Source organism: Balaenoptera borealis, assembly GCF_965194805.1.
Source record: "Balaenoptera borealis genome assembly, chromosome: 9".
NCBI classification, from domain to species: Eukaryota; Metazoa; Chordata; class Mammalia; order Artiodactyla; family Balaenopteridae; genus Balaenoptera; species Balaenoptera borealis.
The window spans coordinates 33,010,082-33,031,536 of NC_138873.1; the positions used below are offsets into that span (position 1 = coordinate 33,010,082).

Consider the following 21,455-nt stretch of genomic DNA (forward strand, 5'->3'; position numbering starts at 1 on the left):
ACCCAGGGCACATCATGTGGTTGCCAGGACTTCCCTGGGGGTTCATTCACACTCCTAGAGAACATGGAACCTTGTTCCAACAGGACTGACTCAGTGACAATGCTGGGGTGTGGGTCAACCAAAAGACGATCCCAGAGCCTTTCCAGGAGCCCAAAAACCAAACCAGGAACATGATAGGTGTAGGAGGTGACATGCAAAGTCTGGAAGACTCCAGGGCAGGCTGGGGCAGGTTCCAGTTAAATCATGCCGCATTGCAAGGACTTCTGTGCCACTCTGAAAGGCCACAAGTCTTCTTTTAAAAGATGAAGAAGGATAAACAGATAACTCTGACTCTAATTTCTTTATTTGGTTTTCATATTAAAGTTGGGAGCTTTACATTTGAAGTCAGTCATTTGCAAGAGAGACAAGAGGTAACCACTGCAACTAACCAGCCTTTGTGTTCTGCAGAAGAGACTGAGGACTTGTCTCTGGAAGAACTGACTACTCCCTGCTTTGTGTTACCTCCTGCCTTTGCAGTCTTCTGTCCTCATACCCAGAGCACTTACTTGATTGATATTTTTGTTGTTGTTGTTAACATTGATATTTTCTGGTAAAACGTTTGGTGACTTGATTGTTAGTTTTTGATAACATGGCCTTGAGAGTTGCGGCAGTGTTAAGCACATAGTAGTTAAATGAATATGTAATTTATTGACTGAATAAATGTATCAGTATCATTAAAGTTTTGAAATACTTGGCAAATCTTAAAAGAATCAAATTTGTGACCTTTTTGGTGAAATTTAAAAAATGGTTCTATGAAATTGGGTCATTTGTAAAGATGTGGATGGACCTAGAGACTGTCATACAGAGCGAAGTAAGCCAGAAAGAGAAAAACAAATATCGTATATTAACGCATATATGTGGAATCTAGAAAAATGATACAGATGAACCGGTTTACAAGGCAGAAATAGACACACAGATGTAGAGAACAAATGTATGGACACCAAGAGGGGAAAGTGGACCGGGGGCAGGGGGTCGGTGGTGGAGGGGGCAGTGGTGGGATTAAAAAAAAGAAAAATGGTTCTACTTGGTCGTTCTATTTCTGTACTTTATTCTAAGCTGTATATTTGTTTCATTTCATTCACATTTGAACATCTCTGAAATTCTGATGCAACTTACAATTGGTGGTTTTCGTAATATTATTGGCAGTATTTTTCTTTACTAGTGGCTTGCAAAATAATGAATGATGAATCTAAAAAAGAATATGTTTCTTAGATTCGGTAAACTATAAAAATAATATATAAACTCATCTTAATAATGCACGTGCTGCCATATGCTCAAGACAGAATAATGGAAAAATGGGAAGAGCGTGGATTTTATGTCAAAGGAATTTTATTGTGAATCCTGGCTTTGCCTTTTTTAAAAATCTGAGCAAAGAGTTTGCCCTGACATTAATCTTTGAGTTGCAGTGTTCTCATCTGTGCGATGGGAGTAATGCATTCATATTAGGGTTCTGTGCTAAATATATATTCAATGAGCAAATTCAGCAAATTTTTCCTTTTTTCTCTCAACCTCCTCCACCAGCTTATTTGTGCTTTAGAACATCCCTGTCAGGTAGGAACATGTAACTTCCATTTAACTTGTTCAGAGACACAGGCTTAGCAGCGTGAGTGAGTTAAAAGAAAGACCTCCCTGGAGCCTTTGATTTCCCACTATCCCTCAGTGCTCCATCAGACTTCTCACAGGTGACTATCCACATAGGTGAGAGCTTAGCTACTTTTTTGATAAATTTCCTTAGACAGCCTGTGTAACAGTTTTACACAATACCTTAATAACAATATCACACACTACTTCCTTTTTGGAAAGGATTTTACCTCTTGCCCTCATCCTGTAAACAAGGATGGGCCTCTATTTAAAGAAGAGGAAAAGGAAGAGGGAAAAGGATATTATATCACCTGGCCTAGCAATTTTTGAGCCAGATGTTTTCCTCATCTCATTGTTCACAGAAAATTCGTTCAAGATGGTATAAACCACATATGCAAAAATTCTGTGATTCATAAATTAATTCACACTATTCTTTTGTTTGGATAGAGCAAATCTATGAGGATAGATTGAAATTAAAGATCAGTACTAGAACCTCAGGGCTTGGTGTAAAACCCAAAGCAAGTTATCAGGACTGTACTATGATAGACCAATAGACTAATAGCCAATGGATATTAGACCTTCAGGCCTTAAAGATCCAGGGTGGAATCACTGGTAGGTGCTGTGGAAATTGCTTTTATATTTTCTCAGTTTGGTCTGAAAAATTGCAATTATAAGATTTTTTTTTTTTAGCCTCAGCATTTCTTTTTCTGTTTGGTAATCACATTTTTAATTATACTGCAAATGGATCAAATAACAAGGAAATTGACTTAGTTCAGTGATAAAATGTTATCAGACCTAAATGGAAAGAATGTTGTGAGTGCCTTTTGTTTGAAATCGCAGTCAGGTTTCTGAGTGAGCCTAGCCTGCTTCCAGACTCTACCAAGGACTAGCTCTGTGACTTGGGACACAGCTCTGATGCATCTTAAACCTTTAGTGCCCCTGTGTATAAGATGGCAGATTAAGAGAGAACATATCTGGAAGGGCCTAACAAGTACCTGAAACTTGATAGTTGCTCAGAAAATTCACCTTTCCCATCTTTCTTCTTCTCTTCCTTTTTAATCCCTCACTCTTGATTGAAAACTTTCATTGTCTGAAACAGTTTTGAAGTTTAACGCATCTAAGTGGACTCCCATTGTGGAAGTTGGGCATCCTTGAGAAATGGGTAAATGCTGCTACTCACCAATGAGGCAGGCACAGGAAATACCCTTTGGACAACCAGTTCTTTTGCGGGAGAGCTGGCTAGAGACCCAAAACTTTTCCTCACCTCCCAGCTGCCACCAGGTACTTCATAATCACATGTTGCCCAAGGCCTTCCTGCTGTGGGGACATGTCAGACCTGTCCTCTAAACAACTTTGTTTTTAACCATTTGTATCTAACATCTAGTCTCCATTCATCTAGATTAGAACCCATAGGGTAATTTGGGACCCCTTCCTCTTCCATTCCCACTTCCACGTATCCAGCAGTTCCTGATTCTACTGCAGCAGTGTCTGTGCATTGCCACTGCTATAGGTGGCACGGGTTAAGAAAGAAGATGAAGAACAGATAGGTCTGCCGCTGCTGTAATACTACAGCACCCTCCTAACTGATAAGATCTACTATAATGACCTAGTGGATCTCTCTGTCCATCTTTTTCCTCCCATCCCTGCTATTTACAGCTACCATAATGTTCTTCCTTCTAGTATAGGTGATTTCGTTACTGTCTCAGTAACCTTTGATTAATCCCCACTGCCTATGGGATGTAGACTAACTAGTTGCAAGGTACTGGAAGTCCCTAAACATCTGGTAGGAATTTATATTTTTTTATGTTTAGTCTTCCTATCCTGTCTCCCTTTTCCCATTTGCATTCTTCACAGCACTTTGGCTATGAACACACCTTTACTTTGTGCAAGCAGTCATCCAGGACCTGTGCCTTCGCCTCTTTTGTTCTCTCTCCTTGTAAAAAGCCATGTTTTAACCCACCCTAATTCAAGACCTAATGGGTTGTTATTACTTGATGTGTGTTTAATACTATTTTCTTTGAATGTAAAATAATCAATGTTTAATACAGAAAGCTTGGGGGAAAATTACATGTGCACATTAGTTGTGCCCTCTTCTTTGAAACCTTAATAGATCTTGGAATTATTTACCTCCTATCAGTTGTTCCCTTAGCATTTGGGTATGCTTTATTTTTGCATTTACTATACAGTACACATTTGTCCATCCTAGCTAAAAATGAACTCCTGGGGGCTGGGTTGTATCTGACTCATTTATACCTCTCTTAGGTTATCTATTTGAAGGCAGCCAGTGGCTATGCAATATAACCCTGCATGTGACTTTAGTGGTGAAACCATGGGCTGTTGCAGAATTATATTTCTTTTAGAGGCAGGCCTGCTAGTCTTCTTCAAAGTACCCCAGCAGACCATTGCTGGTGTCTAGTACCTGCTCTTGGGACATTTGAGGAGTCTCTGTTGGGCTCATTTTGTGCCTCTAGTTCACATGGAGGTGGTAGAATGTCTGCTCTGGACTAAAACGTTTGAAAAAGTCTTTTTAAGTGTTTGATGGAACCTCTATCAAGTTTCTTTTTATTATCCTCTAATATATGAATGCTTATAACAGACTGCATGGTAGTCTCTCTTGAAAGAAGACAGCTCCTAGAGGGCTCTAACCATTTCGCTTTGTTTTCTCTAAGTGTTTACTTGTTCACCACAGCTTTATTTTGATGCTCTTTGCAAGTATTACTTTTGAGAGGGGCAGACTGGCAGTAAGGAGAATTCTGATACATGTCTCATTTTTGTTACCAAAATGTGACTCTGTTGCCTCGACTTGAGTGCTTGATAACTTACAGTGGTAGAAATTTCAAGAACATCACAGAGTGTGATTTAAACTCAAGTCTTGGAAGGTTATATTCAGCTTCTGGAAAAATTTTAAAAAATTACTTCTGTTTAAGAGGAAGAGGCAGTGTGATATAGGGTGTGTTAGAAAGAATAACCTTTTCTGTAAACCTACATCGTTGGAAACGCCTCATAGATTAACTGTGTGGTTTCCTTTACTCATAGAACTACGTGTTAGATCTGTGGGAAAGAACTACAAGACAGAGCTGCCAAACTATGGAAACTATGGAAAACCTAACAAACTTTTTATCTTAGGTATTGGCATATCCCAATGATCTGTACTGTTTCTAGGGTGTGATGGCTTAGGAGTGAATATGATTTGAACCTAATACATTTTTAGAGGGTGTCAAATTCAGAACCAGGCAGATCCATCACCTGACCCTAAACATGGTCCTAAAGTAAATTGCTTGAGGAAATTGGATCCCAAAGATTACAGGTGGGGAATTTTGAAGTGTGTCCATATTTCATTGGAGATCAAAGAAGCCTAACTAAAAGAATTGTGGGCTGACTCACACGATAACTTCTTTTTGAAAGGGCTATTTTATCTTGAAGATTATGAGTTTGGAGGAACTAAGGTGATTGGCAGTGGAAAGAATCAGAACATGTGAAATTCCTTTAAAATTTATTGACTTAAATAACTTTGTGTTACACATAATTAAAAAAAAACCTTTACACTTTGTGCAAAAAAAAAAAAAAAAAAGAATAACCTACCTTTGTCACACTCTCTTCCTGCGTTTCTTCTGGCATGCGAATTTGTGATAAAAGCTGTTCTTCATGAATATATGCAGTCTACAGTGTTTGTGGGCATTTGATGTATATGTAAAATGTATTGTGACATACTTGGAGGGGTGATGACTGGAGGGAATTTTATTATATTTATTGTTACTTATTAATCCATACCTGCAGGAATGTGACATATCTAATATTAAACATATAATTTCACTATCGGGAAAGAAAGAATATGTATCGTACATACTTTTAAAGGAAAATACAAAAATGAAATATAGTTAGCAGGAAGACAGGTTGATGATGGAAAATAATGTATTTTCTACTTTATGTAGTGGAATTCAAATTTTTTCACTATTTGAATTGTAGAGAACCTTCTGGATTTTGGGGGGTGGGCAGGTGGGATAGAAATTTTAAAGACATTATTTAGGAGTGATTCACAAGAACCAGATGTCAGTTCTTATAATCGACATTTTGATTGAGCCAGGAACTGTGTGTTGAGGCAGTGTCTGAACTTGAGCAGTTTATACTGTAAGAAAGTACATATTCTGGTGGCAGGATATGGCGTTTTCCTCAATTGTTAGAGTCCTGAGTCTGTAACCATCTGCCTGACAGCTTTTGCCTAACCTTTTGTTCCATAGCAGCTGCTTTTATAACAGAAGTAGTTTGTAGTAGCTATAGATAACCTCTGGACAACCTCAACACTGTAATTTTTAGTCTGTTTTAAAATTTCAGAAAGCCCAAATCCCCATGATTATAGCTATGTTCTTTGAGCCTTTGTAACAAGTCAGCTAGCCAAATTATTAAATAGAATGAAGGCAAATAACTCTCTTAGATATTTTCAGAGCATATTTCAGGAGCACAAACAATTTGGGGCTAGGATATTATGTGAGTAGCGCTTTCTCAATTAGCATTTGGATGAAAATCATTTATAGTAATGTCTAGAGCAATGGTTCTTCATCTTTTCTGGAGGCATATTGAGAATTCTGGAGGCATATGGACTCTGGTTCCAAAAAAAAAAAATCAGTATACACAATTATACTACAGTTGTTTTAAATAATTTACTTATTTCATTGGAAATTTATTCTTTCACAGCAAAATAAATTTCCAATGAAAGAAGCAAATTATAACCAACAAAGCAAATTCATTAAACCCAATGAAGTCAGTATATTATACTATAATTTTGCAGAGACAGAATGCTTTATTTCAATGATTCTAGATTGCATTAAGTGTAAAACAAATCAAGTTAATAGTTTTTTTTTTTTGGAAATAAATGTCACCATATAAAAAGTCTGATTTCAAGGTAATACTAATTTTAAAAATGTTAAAATCTGTTTCTTAAAATTGAGAGAATATGGTCTAAACTTTTTTAACCAGGAACTATGACTCACTTATTTGAAAAAAAAAATTAATGGTTATTTCCAAAAAGCAAAAACAAAATCGCAACTGGTCAAACAAGAAACAAAGCAAATTCTTCCCAAAATAAATTTTAATAAAAAGGCTGTTTTTCTACAAAGTAATGTACATAATTTCTTTTATATATAATTCCTTTGATTTTATTTTGATAGCAATTCCTGAAAACTCCGGTTCTCAAAGACATGTGGTAGCAGCATAGAAAATCAGAATTCATATAACTTGCTTTGCTGGACACAGGCCTGTGTCAATACAGGCCTATCAAGAATTCTCTGAGACCCTGAGTTGAAGTCGTGTTAGAAAGTGAAGAATTGTTAACTCTCTGATTCATCTGAGTAGAAGCAACTTGAAAAAGAGTTCTCCTGAGATTTTTGCTTGTAGAGAAATTGAGAAGTTGTTGTCCTTCTCTATATCAGCATTCAATTATGGCATTCAAAAATTTGTCTAGTATTTCAATTTCTGACTCTGTGGACATGGTAGCTACTTGTCCAAAACAGCTCTGCTTGTTCTACAGCTTTAAAAATGAAAATATTTGCTATTCAACTGACCAGAAGTAATTACTTTTAAATGAGCCAAACTCCCTGATTAAATTCCTCTATGAGATTATCTTGAGGGTTTTCTTAAAAACAAAAAAAAAACAAAGAAAAACTTCCCCATGAAATACAGTCAAACATATCTAGACATTGTTTGGAAAACTAGTGAAGCCCTGTGTAATCAAAAGGATGGTAATATTTTTCTATTATTTCTTGACACCACCTTTTGAAAAGTTAGTGGGCAATGTCCACGCTCTGGTGATGTGGACAATTTACATGGTTCTAGAATAGTTTTTGCCACCAGTGTGTGCACATGTAGAGAGCACTAATCCATATTGACATAGGAATCTAATTTCTTCACCCCAGAAAGCAAAACCAGGGGTGTTGCCCAACATTCTATGTGCTCCTTCTGTAAACTGATCAATAGGACTTTTTTTTCCAGTAAAATTATGCTTTACCATTTTTGGAGCTATTTCTAACCTTAGAAATTTCCCAAAGGGCTTACAAAATAGAAAATTCTTCTTTGATAGCATCTGTCTGTGCAGTTTTAGCAAGTATTTTGGTCAATAAAGAGAATATAACTACTCCAGGACCTACTCTAAAACTTTAAGAAATAAAATTAAAACTTAGTAATGTTAGTTAATAAAAACTAAAACTTCAATAGAACTATAGTGCTTTCCTTAGATATTCAGCTTCCCTAAGTCTTCCCCAATCATTATGACTTATTTTACTTGACAAGGAGATAAACATTCTTTGTAATCTACTTCAGTACAAGGCTTTTGTACTGGGGCAAGTCTAAGTACTGCTATACTTCTAGATATTTCAAATTGTCTTGTTAATAAGCAAAATACTACGTTTCCAGAATGTACCTACCTCCAGAGTACACTTCACTCTTCTTGACTTGGTGCTCCTAAATGCAAGTGTTCACAACACGGGCCCCATTGTATTCAGCAATGAAGAGAAAACTAAAGGAAAGTTTAGGGTCATTGCTTTTGCTTATCGTGGCTAATTTCCAATTGAGGCTAGTTTTGACGTGAGGTGGATTTACCATGAAGCTAAATGAAGTTAAACCTCCAGTCTTGCTCTTGCAAACCCCCTTCCAAAGCCCCGTGTCTAAGAAATTCTATGACTTTAGGGCCTATAAACCTAGATCTGTCTTTGCCTTAAAAAAATTATTTAATTAAAAGATAAAGGATGTTTACAATCATAATGGCCAAAGGACTTTCATTTCTATCAGCAGAAACAATTTTAGATATAGCATAATGGTGATGACCTTGTACAGTAGGATGTATACTGTGTCTCAGTCCTCTAGTAATTTGACATAAAAAAGAAGTTTCAAAGTACCAGGAAAAAACTAATATGTTTGAGTCTGCCTGAATGTTCATCGCCACAGCATTGCATTTACATCAGTATTCCATTTGGTTAAACACTTCACATGTGCTGTAGATTATTTTACCTGATTAATTAGCCATGTGGACTTTTTCATAAACAAAATAGAGTCAGTTCCAGGACACCTGTGACCTTTACAGTGTTTAAGCGCACAGTCTCAATGGTCATATAAACTCAGGTTTACACGTCCTAGTTCTGCCACCTGCTAGTGGGGTGACCTCACATTCCTCATCTCTAAAGTGGGCAGAATTCTAATATTTCTCTCTCAGGCTTGTTGTGACAATTAAATGAGAGACTCTGTGTACCACGTCTAGCAAAGAGCAAGCATTCGAACGTTAGGTAGTATTATTTATTGGTAGTAAACTCTTAACTGTAGGATCTTTTCCAGATGTTTGCCAAGAAGCCTAAATTAGCCTCTGGCAATAGCAGTTAGAAATCATTCCAGGCATGGCTAGTATTTTCTCCCTGGAGGAATAGTTAAGAAAATAACTTTGAGAATAATGCAGAAATTTTTAGAGCTGTCCAGAGAGAGGGAAAAGGCTTTTTCCTTGTTGCTCCAGAGACAGAATTAGTAATAATGAAGGCAATTTCCAAGGGAGTAAGTTTACATTCTGTGTACAGAATAATTCTCCGTCACAGCTCCTTATTACAGAATTGGCTTACTTGCAAGCTCACAGAATTATTCCTACAAAAGCTTGATATAACATCAGGTAGGAGGTATTAGAACACTCCCTCTTCATTAGTTAATGCTGCTGTATGATAGGTTTTATCACCTATGTAAAACTTTAACTTCACAGTTGATGATTAAGTTATTCAAGTTCTTGTTATACTATTGTAAGTTGAGTTTAGCTTTGCCGATTGAAAGGTCAGTTTTCACATTGCACTGTGTCCCTATACAGGCTTCCAATGATCTTACAGTGTTTGAGTATAAACATTCTCCTTAGTTAATTCCATTTAAAGTGACAGAAACCAATTAAGAAAATATTAGATAAATATGTTCATCTGTTGCAGTTTTGGTACCCTGCAAATATAATTCCATACTACTAAGTAGGCTCCTAAATCAAAATATGAAAACCAGTTAATACATTCTTTAATACTACTAGCTCTGAGGCTAAGAATTTTTTTTTTTTCATTATTTTTGAACATGGCTGTCAAATTATCTGAGGCTGCAGTGCTATCTCCACCCTATTTTTAACAACGGATTTGGGTATGTAAATTACAGCTTCCTTTTTCCTCCCTAGGTCATCCAGTTAGTCCCATTTGAAGGGAATGAATGAAATGAATGTTTAAACTGTCTTGATGTTGTTAATTACTTTGTGAGATGTTTCATAACAGGAAAGTCTTTGGCATGCAGTGAGTAGCTTGGAATATTAACATCTTCAAGGACGTTAGGTTCTCAGTGTTTGTTTAAAGTGGTTGCAGAAGAGAGTAAAATAATACCTTTTTTTTTTTGTTTTTTTCATAAAATGTATCTCTATGAGGAAGGGTATGAGGGACAGACTAGCTAATTCTTGGTAGGGTTTTAGGTTTGAAACAGGAGTAGCCTTTCAAGAAACCATTTTAAAAAAAATAAATTTATATATTTAATTTATTTTTGGCTGCATTGGGTTTTCGTCACTGCGCGTGGGCTTTATCTAGTTGCAGCAAGCGGGGACTGCTCTTCGTTGCAGTGCACAGGCTTCTCATTGCAGTGGCTTCTCTTGTTGCGGAGCGTGGGCTCTAGGCGCACGGGCTTCAGTAGTTGTGGTGTGCGGGCTCAGTAGTTGTGACTCGCGGGCTCTAGAGCGCAGGCTCAGTAGTTGTGGCGCACGGACTTAGTTGCACCGCGGCATGTGGGATCCTTCCGGACCAGGGCTCGAACCCATGTCCCCTGCATTGGCAGGCGGACTCTTAACCACTGTGCCACCAGGGAAGCCCCTCAAGAAAGCATTATGGTAGTAAGGTTTGCGTCCGTGATGGTCATAAGAAAATTCTGAAAGTGGTTTTTCATCTATTGAATACTTGAGCCTATATTTGAAGCTAAGTACCCCAGGATACAAGCCTGCCAGCTGTCTCCCTGTGACAGGCAACATTCTCAGACCAGTAACAACTGGGCTTATTAGGAGGAAAGGAGGAGGAGTCCAGAGGATTTCCATGTACCTGAAAGTTAAATTAGCAGGATTCAAATTTTATGTACCAAGCTATGTAAATCAATTTGTGCCACATTTTATTTTATGCCTCACAAAAATTAAAAAGCTTGGCTACTATGAACCCAAATACTACTTTGAGCTAGTAAAATAGTTTCATTTTGATTTATACATTGTGATTTATTTGTTATTAAACAAATGGAGAGACTATAGTCAGGCAAAAATGTAACTTAATCATCATTTTGGCTAAGACTGGACAAAAGCTCCCTGTATAATAAATTGTCTCATGAGAGCTGGCAGCGCTCATGGCTGTCAATGGGCATGTGTGACACTGACTGAGGATATAGCAAAGGAAGAAGAAAAAATAGAAAAATAAAGAAGATAAAAAGGAGGTCCAGGGAAGTAAGGGAAAGGATGGTGTGGGATGAAGAGAAAAACAGAGAAGTAAAGAGTTTTTAAAAGCTAGAGTGTATGGCCTACCAATAATTGTAGAAGGTAGTGATTCTTGGTTTTTGTTTTTGTTTTTTAAATCTCAGAGCAGCTACGTAAAAAAGAAGGGTGAATGTGGGAGCATTAATCATTTTTCCACATAAAGACATTAAAAAGAAATCATACACTGCAGTCAACTTACCTTTTGCCTCTCTTCCTGTGCTTTTCATCTTGCCTGAACTGGTAAACATCGCATCATAGGATCATACTGGTAGGTCCGTGAGGATCACTTGTCTGATATTACCAATTTAACTAAAAAAAAAAATTACTGTACTTTCTAAGGACACATTAAATTCATTCAGTTCTTTACCACTCAGCATTCACTGAACATCCGCTATGTGGAAGGTAAGTTAGATGTGGAAGGCCCAGAAAGGAATGACAGGGGGGCCAGAGGGAATGGTGTCTGGCAGAAGAGATGGAGAGACTTGTGTGGGTAAGGGAGCAAAAATGTTCAGTACCGTACGCAAAGGTTTGGAACTGGTTCTGTTAGCAATGGGGAACCAGTGGAAGTTTTATGGGGAGACATCAGTAGGGCTGTGCTTGGGTGTGCTAATAATGTGCCATATAATTTAGAGGAGGAAGCAAGAAAATGAGTTAAAGCGTTGTTGTAAGATTGGAGTTAAGATCTAATTACAGGGTACAGAGAGGATTTAGGTAGTGGGGACAGAAAGGAGACAATGGGTAGAGCCCAGTGGAGGTATTAGTTGATATGCAAAAGTTGACCAACTACTTGTGGAGTGGGGAGGGAGGAAGCTGTAATAAACTCTTTTTTAGGAAGACTTGTAAATGGGAGTTCACAGCAGATACCAAAGAGGATTTTAAAAAATAATAATAATTTTTTGATACTTTAAGAGTGTGTAAGTATGAATATTTATCTCTCATGATCATTTTAAATAATAAAAGAAGTACAAACAGTATATTTATGGAATGATGAAGTTGAAAACTTATTTATGAGGAAGTTTAGATACAAATACTGATAGACCGTAAAAACCAACCACAAAAACCACTTCCATTCAGGCTACTAGATATATAGAGGAGCGTAGAATTTTTTAGAGGAGAAAGGACAGAAACATCTCTTATATTTTTCATAACTTTTGTGCTTGTTTCCTTATCTGCAGGACAAAGAACAGGATGGTGGTTAAAAAGAATGGAATTTAGCCTAGAATTCTGGGCAAATCTAGCTTCTGGCACAGAACAATTGTGTTATCTTAGACAAGGTACTTAATCTGCCCCTCAGCCTCACTTTCCTGCAGATGAGAATGATACCCATGTTATAAGGTGTGTTTGTGTGTGAGAGAAACAGACAGAGGGGGGAGGGGGAGAGGAAGGAGGAGGAAGAGGGAGGGAGGAAGAGAGAGAGAGAACTGAACTGAATTGAATGAGATAATACATGTAAAACACCTGTCACAAAGAGAGCCTGGCATATAGTAAGTGCTCAACAAATAATAGTAAGTACTTTTTTTTTTTTTTAATTCTCTGCAGTGCCATTTAACAGTTTTGGTAGATGGGTCTCTTTTTGGTACTGAAGGGTATTTTGTTAAAACAAAAGGTAAACTTGGCATTGGCTATGTGAAAGAAGATGGTATTCTAGGTACACATCTTTTTTATGAAGACATTTTAGACTCGACACAACAGGTAGCCTTTCTCTCTCTTTTTTTAAAAAATATTTATTTATTTAGGCTGTGCCGGGTCTTCCTTGGGGAGAGCGGGCTTAGTTGTGGTATGTGGGATCTTAGTTCCCTGACCAGGGATTGAACCTGGGCCCCCGGCCTTGGGAGCTCGGGGTCCTAACCACTGGACCACCAGGGAAGTCCCCAGGAAGCCTTTCTTGTCACCTGTATGGCACAGTTTTGCTGGGCATGTTGATTGGGTTTTGCTATGGTTAATTTTAATGCTGACCTTGAAGGGGCTAAGAAGAGCCCTTACTCCCGTTGCATGAAGTAGCAGAAATTATCAGATGGAAACAGGAATTACGAAGGGAAAAAAAGGCTCTGCAGTAATTCATTGTTTCCTAACCAAGACGGCTTGTGCTTACAACGTTGAGAGGCGGCTACAACGTGGCCGTTTAATCAGATCAGAATAACGCGGGAGTGGGAGCAACTAGTACCCCCGCCACCCCCCACCCCTTAACTGCAGCCTCTCGGACTGGGGTTGTCCCCGGGCTGCGGCCACGCTCTGAGTCACCGGTCTCCCCCTTGGAGAGTCAGCGGCCCAGCTCCGGAGAGGCCCCGCCCCTCACTTGTGAATCGCTGGCCTTGGTGGGAGGAGCCGGCCGATGCTAATGAGCCGAGTTGCCGGGAGAGCCAGGAACTTCTTTCCCCTCCTCTGTGTCAGAATCGCAGAAATTATGCCCCTTCTCTCACCATGAGCTGGCTCTCCAGTTCCCAGGGAGTTGTTCTCACTGCCTACCACCCCAGCGGCAAGGACCAGGCCCTGGGGGGGAACCATGGCAAGGGAGGGGAGGAAGCCACCACGAGGTAAGCCCGGGCACCCGAAAGCTAGAGAACAAAACAAAGCCCTCTTACCTGCTCCGGGGAAAAAAGTGACAGGGAAGTTAGTGTGGGGAGAAAGGAACCAAAAGCCACAGGTCGCGCCTAACCTCGTGCAGCAGCAGAAATCTTTGGCTGGGGTTTTCTGTACTTTGCACCTCACCTAATCCTGAAACCGCCTCTACGATGACTTGTGAAGACGGATAGGAAGGAACTGGGGCGATGGCTGTCAGGCTCCTTGCTCAGCAGGTGCATTTGCAAATGCTGAAAGATCAAATAACTATATTTGAAACACTTCCTGTGAGTTGGAATTCTTGAATGGGCTCAAGGCCCAGCCACTGGAACTGCTGCTTGGGAACGGCGCCAACAAGCAGGAGGGCTGTTCGCTGTATTCTACAATCTGCTGTTGTTACATTGTGATTCTTTTCCCCCTTCTTCTGGCTGAAAGCAAACTTCTTAGGCAGAAAGCCCAAGACACTGGCCTGGGGCAGTAGATTTCACATTCTTCGGCGTATGTAGATTGTTTTGTTGGTGTGGGAGCTTTCAAAAAGGTTTTGTCAGGAAGTAGTACTCTGCTGCTAGAGTGACCGTGGTTAATGTTAAATCACTTTATAGGCAGACAGGGCGAATGTTCTATAGACCACTGAGGCGCAAAGAGTACCGTCTATCTGTGTACTTTGTTCTGTTTTTCCAAGCCTTTACCACCCCCCCCCTTCCTTTCCTTAATGACCTTCTCACTAGCTGAACATTTTTACCTCCTGTCTTAGATGTAAATTGTAAATATTGGCCTAGAAACTTGCAAACAGCAAATGCTAACCTAATAGGGTAAGATACTAAATTAGTTATCAGTAAGCACATTTCCTCCTTGATGTTTAATGTGATAATAAAACTTTCTTTGTTCTTTTGTGACTTATGCTTATGCCTTAAGCTGGAATAATGCCTTCTTTCATTTGTTTTAAAATCCCCAGATGTGGAGGAGGGGAATAAAAATCAAAGGAATGCCTGTAATACTCTGCGCTAGATTCCCAGGCTGACCAGAATTTTTCCTCACATTGCAACCGCCATATGTATTCCATTGACTTAATTCATTTCCAAAGATAAAAGGGATTTGCTGCTTGTGCTTTGGATGTGTTATCATTTTATTTTGTGTGAGAGCTCATAAAGTGTTTTCATCCATTTTTTCTGTAGCACACTAACGAGATAGTAACCTTTCAGCAGTAAGCAGACTGCAACGCCAACCCCTTACTGTCTGTAACTTGGACTCCACTTGACGGTCAAAACTGCCAGAATTGTGCAGACTTAGCACATTCTCCAGAGACTTTACTCTGGGATGGCCTGAGGATCTGAGCTGAATTTTGGATCTTGATTGTGAGAGTGAAAAGAACCTTAGGGACTTTGAGTCCTGACCTCTCATTTTTACCTTGAGGACTCAAACCCAGGGATTAGACTGCTGCAAAGTCTCTTGTTGTGGGGCTTTGCCTGGGGCTGCATATTGAGACATGGAGCCTTTATCCGATGTTTGCAGTTTTGCAGCCTGTTGTGGGTGGCCTATACTTGAGTGGGTTGAGAGAACAAAAGAGAGGAACAGGGCATTCTCAACCTTGTCCAGAGCAGAATCATTCTCAACCTAGGCTAGCGCAAAATCGAGAGGGTGTAGGGTGGGCAGCTGCTCATACAGCAAGCGCACTCCAGGGAGTGGTAGCGCCAGACCTGTTCCCAAGTGCCTCCCCCACTGGCTGCCATATTGCTTGCCCATACTGGCCCCAAATTCCTACCACTGAACTAGAGTCTTAGGCTGGAGAAGATGGGAGCCTTGGTTTGAGGGCTGGGGGGGGGGGGAGGAGAGAAAAGGGACAGTCCTGATTGGCTTTTACCCTTAAGCATGGAATCATTTATCAGATAAGCTTAGTGTTTCTTTGGGAGGCACCTTCTGTAGCCTGGAGAGGTTGAGATATTGCTATTGGGGCAGAAGGGGGGTGGTGGTGGGAGGAGGGATTTGAGGGTGGGATGGGGTCAGGAGCCATCCTTTAAAGATGGTGGTGAGGGAGTGGGGCACAGGGCTTCGGCTCTGGCCCGAGGTTGTCGGCTTGTACTTGAAGCACTGGCAAGCTGCCCCGGCGTGCAAGTTTGGTGGTTGATGCCTATTTTAAAAAGCTCTTCAAAAGTCAAAACCAAACCAAAACAAACAAACTGTGAAAAAGAGACAAAAGTTAGACTCTTGTGTTCCCATCCACATATTTAGCAGTTGTTGAAGGGAGCACAGAAGTCTAATTTGGCTTATTGCAAGACTTTGTCTCCTAAATAATATGCACTTTGATGAACTACTTAATCAAATGTTTAGTTCAGTAAGATGAGCTCATGTATATGCCATTTGATAAGTATAAATGATTATGTATATGATTTAGGATATTTATAGAAAGCATTTGAGTTTTAGCCCTATGTTACCAGGTCCTTTTTTTTTTATTGTTGTTTTGGTCTTTGGGGAAGCTGGGATAGTAGGGAATTAATATTTTTGTAAGTTATCTGTTAGTCTAAAATTCCCTCCATTCCATTCCATTCCATTCCATTCCATTCCATTCCATTCCATTCCATTATCCCTCTTTATCAGGACACGACACATTCATTGGATACCTGATTAAGGAATTCTTCCTACTCATAGTTAGACCCTCTCAAATATTTACAGAATTCTGTTTTCAATTTTTTTTGTTATATTTCTTCTTGAAAACATTAGGATTTGAAGAAATATGCTAACATTAGTTGTTCTGACTGACTTGTGCATAGTCAAATGTTTCCAGAAGAAACCACTTTTTATGAGTAGCTATATTTATAAGACTTTATTTACTTGTTAATTTTCAAGTAGGTTTCTTAATGTTTACTTTTGCAAAGCAGTTTTTCAAAGAATACTGCATTTTGTCTATTCTTACTGTTTTCCCTTGACTTTCCCGTCATTTTAAGAAAAACTATTCTGTTTGCTTCCTATCAGTTTTTGCTAATATTTGATAAATATTAATGTCAAATGGTATTTTTCTTCTTATTAAACCTTTTAACTCTAGTTTCGTCTGAGATTTTTTTTTTTTTTAAACTTTGGGTTTATTTATTTTATTTATTTATTTTATTTATGGCTGTGTTGGGTCTTTGTTTCTGTGCGAGGGCTTTCTCCAGTTGTGGCAAGCGGGGGCCACTCTTCATCGCGGTGCGCGGGCCTCTCACCATCGCGGCCCCTCCTGTTGCGGAGCACAGGCTCCAGACGCGCAGGCTCAGTAATTGCGGCTCACGGGCCTAGTTGCTCCGCGGCATGTGGGATCCTCCCAGACCAGGGCTCGAACGCGTGTCCCCTGCATTGGCAGGCAGACTCTCAACCACTGCGCCACCAGGGAAGCCCCCGTCTGAGATATTTTTATGTCTTCTATGAGTAAATGTATAGCATTCGTCATGTAAGATCTTGTTTTGTTGACCCCATTTGCCATTGGTGTTGGGCAAGCAGAACCAAGAGGCACTAGGTCATGATGACATAAAGCCTGAAAATCTGGGTTCGGGGGCCAGGCTGCGTGGGGTCACATCCCGATTGACTCTCCCACTCATTCTCAGTGTGGCCTTGGAAGGGTTATTTAAATCTCTACCTGTAAATTGAACTTCATATTAGTGTTCACTTCACTGAGAGGATTAAGTGGGATGATCCACGTAAAGCCCGTAGAACAGTGCCTGGTTTATGGCTAGCTGCTGCTTGCTTTCACACTAGATACAGAAAAGGAAAGAACTTACCGAGCTTTGTGGCATGTAACATATTTTTCCTCATTTCAGAAGCATTTTCACAAATACCGTTTTGTCACGTGTTAAGAAACATGGGCATGATCCTTATGCTTAACTAAAAATGGCATAACTGAAAATTAACCATTATGTAAAAGTTCAGGCCTGGAAGAGGGCTGCCATCTTCTCGTGTCTTTCTTTTACGTGAATTTACAGCATTTAAAAAAACCTACTGTATCATGTACTGTATCATGAGTTCTTTGCTTCTGAACTTGTGTGTTATCTGAAATTATATATATTTTTGGTGAAGGTAGGGTGGCGAAGAGTTGTTATATTGCAATTATGTCATAAGTGAACGACTGTTTCTTTTTATTTTTCCTAGCCTTATCATTGAAGGCATGATTCCTCATTCTAATTTTGCAGGAGTTAGTGACCAAATGCATTTTTAACCTGTCCATATGGATAATTGTTTTCTAGATCAATCTAGTCCTCCATGTGCTGGCATAAGAGTACTTTCTAAAAACTGATTTTCTTTACTGTGTCGTTTAGAAGCCCTATTCATAATTTTCTCTTGAATTGTTAAAAGACACACCCAGTATTCTAACTGGGCAGGTCTTACCTTTATTTAGAGTTATGTGACATTTGCCTTTTAACTGCCCTCATCTGTGAGGCATGTGATTTTTGTGGGCCTGTTTAAAGTTATCTTCATGGGACATATATTAGGTGTATGCCTTTTCAAATATAAGGATTTATAAATCTCAAGAACCCACCTTCTTAAAAAAAAAAAAAAAAAAAAAACCTGCTGAAAACTTTCCTTGCCTTCCACGGTCCCTTTACTTCTTTCATCGTCCACCTTTGTTTTTCTTTTCTAACGGGGGCTAGTGCTTATTTGAAGGTTTATGATTGCTCTTTTGGTGTTTAAGTTCTTAGTATCTGTCTTGTTTTTGAGAGTGTTGCAGCAAAACGAACTCACAAAAATTGATGCGTTTAACAACGCACGTGATGGCTTCTGGATTGCCTGGTAATTAGGCCTAAAGAGTTTTTAATAATTGGCCCACCAAAATGAATTATTTTTTTCTCTTGTTTTCAAATTCCTCATTATCTGTACACCTGAGTATCATTTACAGGTTAGTAAAAGGACCCAGCATCCTAGAGGCCAAGGCCACACTTGTGTCAAGTGGAAGTTCCCTGTGCTCCATGGTCATGGATCTGTGAGGTCTCACTCCCTTTGGTGGCCTTTGCTCTCCTACATCTTCTTGATTTGAATGCTGTCCAAAGGTCCTGAGAAGCCTCTCTACTTGTCACCCTAGTGGTGTCCCTGTGAGAGGGCTTGGAACAGCAGAAACTTGAGGCCTCCAGGCTGTTGCTTGGGTGGTGATGGGGTAGAGGCTGGGGGTGGGCGGAGATAGCAGCTGGTCTCCAAGCTTGGTTTGGGGAAGAGGGTGTGCTAGGCCGAGTGTGATTCCAGTCGTTTCCTGAACTCTCTCCTTTAGGTGATTACCGTCCTGACCTAAACCTTTCATTTCATACAAATACTCCGAGATGAAATGGTCTGTTGTCAAAGTTTTAGTCAGTATTGGTCTTTAATGACTTTGTTTTACTTTTGATAAGAGGAGACAGAAAATAAGAAGTTTTCTTATTTGAGGCGAGTGGGGACAAGTAAAGGTGTTGGGGGTGGATTAGGGCAGAGGGAGCAGAAAGGATGATGTCTGGATAATTCTGAAGACACATTCTTTTGACTTCTGTGTTCGTTGCTGTGAGCTGGCCAAGTTTATCCCTTTTTTTGCAAGAAGTAAACAGAAACCATGGAGATCTGTGTGGCCAGTTACTGCATCTGGAGTCTTTTCTCTACTCAAGCCCACTAAGTATCTGAATTTTTGTGTCGGAAAAAATTGTGAAACGTCATCCCCTTGACACATGCTCTTTCGGTAGTTGCTTTTGCAAAGAACACTTGTGTCTTTAGGGAAAATGAGGTTTATTGCAGGCATCTGGGTCATAAGGAAAAGACCATATCCCCTGTCTTCTTCCCTCAGGACTGGTCACATGGCATGTTGCTCTCTTTTTGGGACTCTCTTCTCTTCTGTCCACTGGCTTTATAATCTCCTTATTTCGAGCTTGAGTTTGGCTCTCAACGGATGCCCCACCCTTGTTGCCCTCTATCATCTTACATCTCATAGCAAACGGACGGACTAATTTCAAATTTTTGAAAGGGGATCAGGTTTGCCCAGTTAATTTTTTTGAACTGTCCCAGGAAGCCTATGATTTGACCATTTGGGGTCTTTTTAGAGAAGCAGATTCTGTAGGCGGGGCAGTTTCCCTCCAAAGGCAATGTGGCGTCTTTGCTAAGCTGTTCAGAACTTTATTTGATTCCTCATCTATGAAATGAGTGTAATAATGCTCGGCTTCACAAGGTTAATTTTAAAGATCAAATGTGTAGCTTTTGAAAGTATTCAAAAAAAAATGTGCACATCAGGAACATTATTACTAAATCCTTTTCAATACAATATCTTATCTTTTCCCTGGACGTTTTGCTGAATCAGAATTGTCACATGGAACTTTTGGGTTTAATTTGCACTTTGCTTTTTTGCTGCGCATTAAAATGTAAGTTCCTTGAGGATGGAGATCTTGCCTTATTTTGTCTCTTTACCTGGGTTTAGCAAAGTGCTTGACCTACTCTAGGCAGGTAATAAAAGTTTGAATGAATGAGTGTAAGAGGGAGTAGGGTGCAGTGATTACACCTACTTTGTGTGATCACTTTGGAACTAGACTGTCTGAGTCAGAGTCCTGGTTCTGTCATTTAATAGCTGTGATCTTGGGCAAGTTATTTAATGTCATAGAGCCTCAGTTTTTTCTCTTCCTTCTGCAAACTGGGCATAGTAATACCTAACTCAAGAGTTATTATGAGGATTGAATGAGTTAGTATATGTAACGTACTTAAAAGAGTGCTTGACATAAAGCACTGTGATTGTCTATGATGACGCAGGGCAGTCAAAGACCTGTGGGTGAATTAATTTGGAAATACTGTTAGAAAGCATTTTTGAAATTGATTTGTAAGTGGTTCGGAAAAAGAATGCTTGCTTTAATACATGTGCAGTATAACTTCTTAATTTGAAAAATAATATTTGTGGAATAAGTTTAAGATATTTATAAAAATATCTCAGATTATATTAATGTTAATAACTACAAAGAATACCAAAACAGTATCTTAAAAAGGGCTTAAAGGTATTGAACCCCTGTTAAGCACAGGTGACTCTTTTAAACAGCTTTTTGTAGTTTGGGTGGATATAAATTTCTAAATCGTTTGTTACTCTTAATAAGATGGAAAATCATCTTGTTTAGAGCAAGGAAAAGTTATTTGCTCATTTTCCTCAAAGACCGAATTGACTTTAGGTTATTTGAATACTTGTAGGTAAAAGTACTAGTATATCACCATACCTAAAGTTTTTGAAGACACGATCATTTTTATGCTTTTTCTTCCTTAAAATATATTTGTGTACTTTCTGAACAACTCTCTTTTTTTTTTTTTGACCACACCCTGTGGCTTTTGGGATCTTAGTTCCCTGACCAGGGATTGAAACTGGTTGGGAAACTGCCCCCTGCAGTGGAAGCGTGGAGTCCTAACCACTGGACAACCAGGGAAGTCCCTGAACATCTCTTGATCTTATAACCTAAAAGTGATGTTTCATGGAGCAGAGCTAAGCTGAGGGTATGATATCCATGGTCCAGATCACCACCCAGTGCCCCCTGAGCCCCATCCCCTTTCTCATTTAGTGCACGCATTTAAAGACTATACTGTTGGTTTTTCTCTTCATCTTTATTATACATAATACATTAACTTTAAATGCCTACTGTGCACTGGGCCTAGGCTAGGAAACTCTGTCCCCTTAGCCAGTTCTTCTCAAATCCCTCTCATATGTGCCTTTCAAATTGCTATTAGCTCAGTAGCTCCTGCTTACGAATGGCTCACAGGAGCAGGCTGTTTTGCTTCCACCTCTAAGAGACTGGGGACTTTTTTGGTGGGAGTGGGAGTAACTGGAGGAAAGAAAGAGATA

General features: G+C 39.4%; 1 protein-coding gene and 1 long non-coding RNA gene across 3 annotated transcripts in view; one reads left to right on the top strand and one right to left on the bottom strand.

Annotated features, from left to right (window-relative positions):
* Nucleotides 1-287: 287 nt before the first annotated feature.
* On the bottom strand, nucleotides 288-13,903 carry LOC309635286. Its single transcript, XR_014248722.1, has 3 exons — nucleotides 13,693-13,903; nucleotides 11,310-11,419; nucleotides 288-10,691 (listed from the first exon to the last, which is right to left on the bottom strand). It is a non-coding gene; the product is annotated as an uncharacterized lncRNA (long non-coding RNA).
* The window catches only part of ARHGAP18 (Rho GTPase activating protein 18), a 125,475-nt gene continuing 117,470 nt past the window's right edge, over nucleotides 13,451-21,455 (top strand). Inside the window, exon 1 of one of the 2 annotated variants that reach the window (XM_082406169.1) lies at nucleotides 13,451-13,644. In XM_082406169.1, the coding sequence (XP_082262295.1) occupies nucleotides 13,532-13,644 (113 nt within the window). In that variant the 5' untranslated portion in view covers nucleotides 13,451-13,531. The remainder of the gene's footprint in view (nucleotides 13,645-21,455) is intronic. The other variant, XM_082406168.1, reaches the window with a different exon arrangement.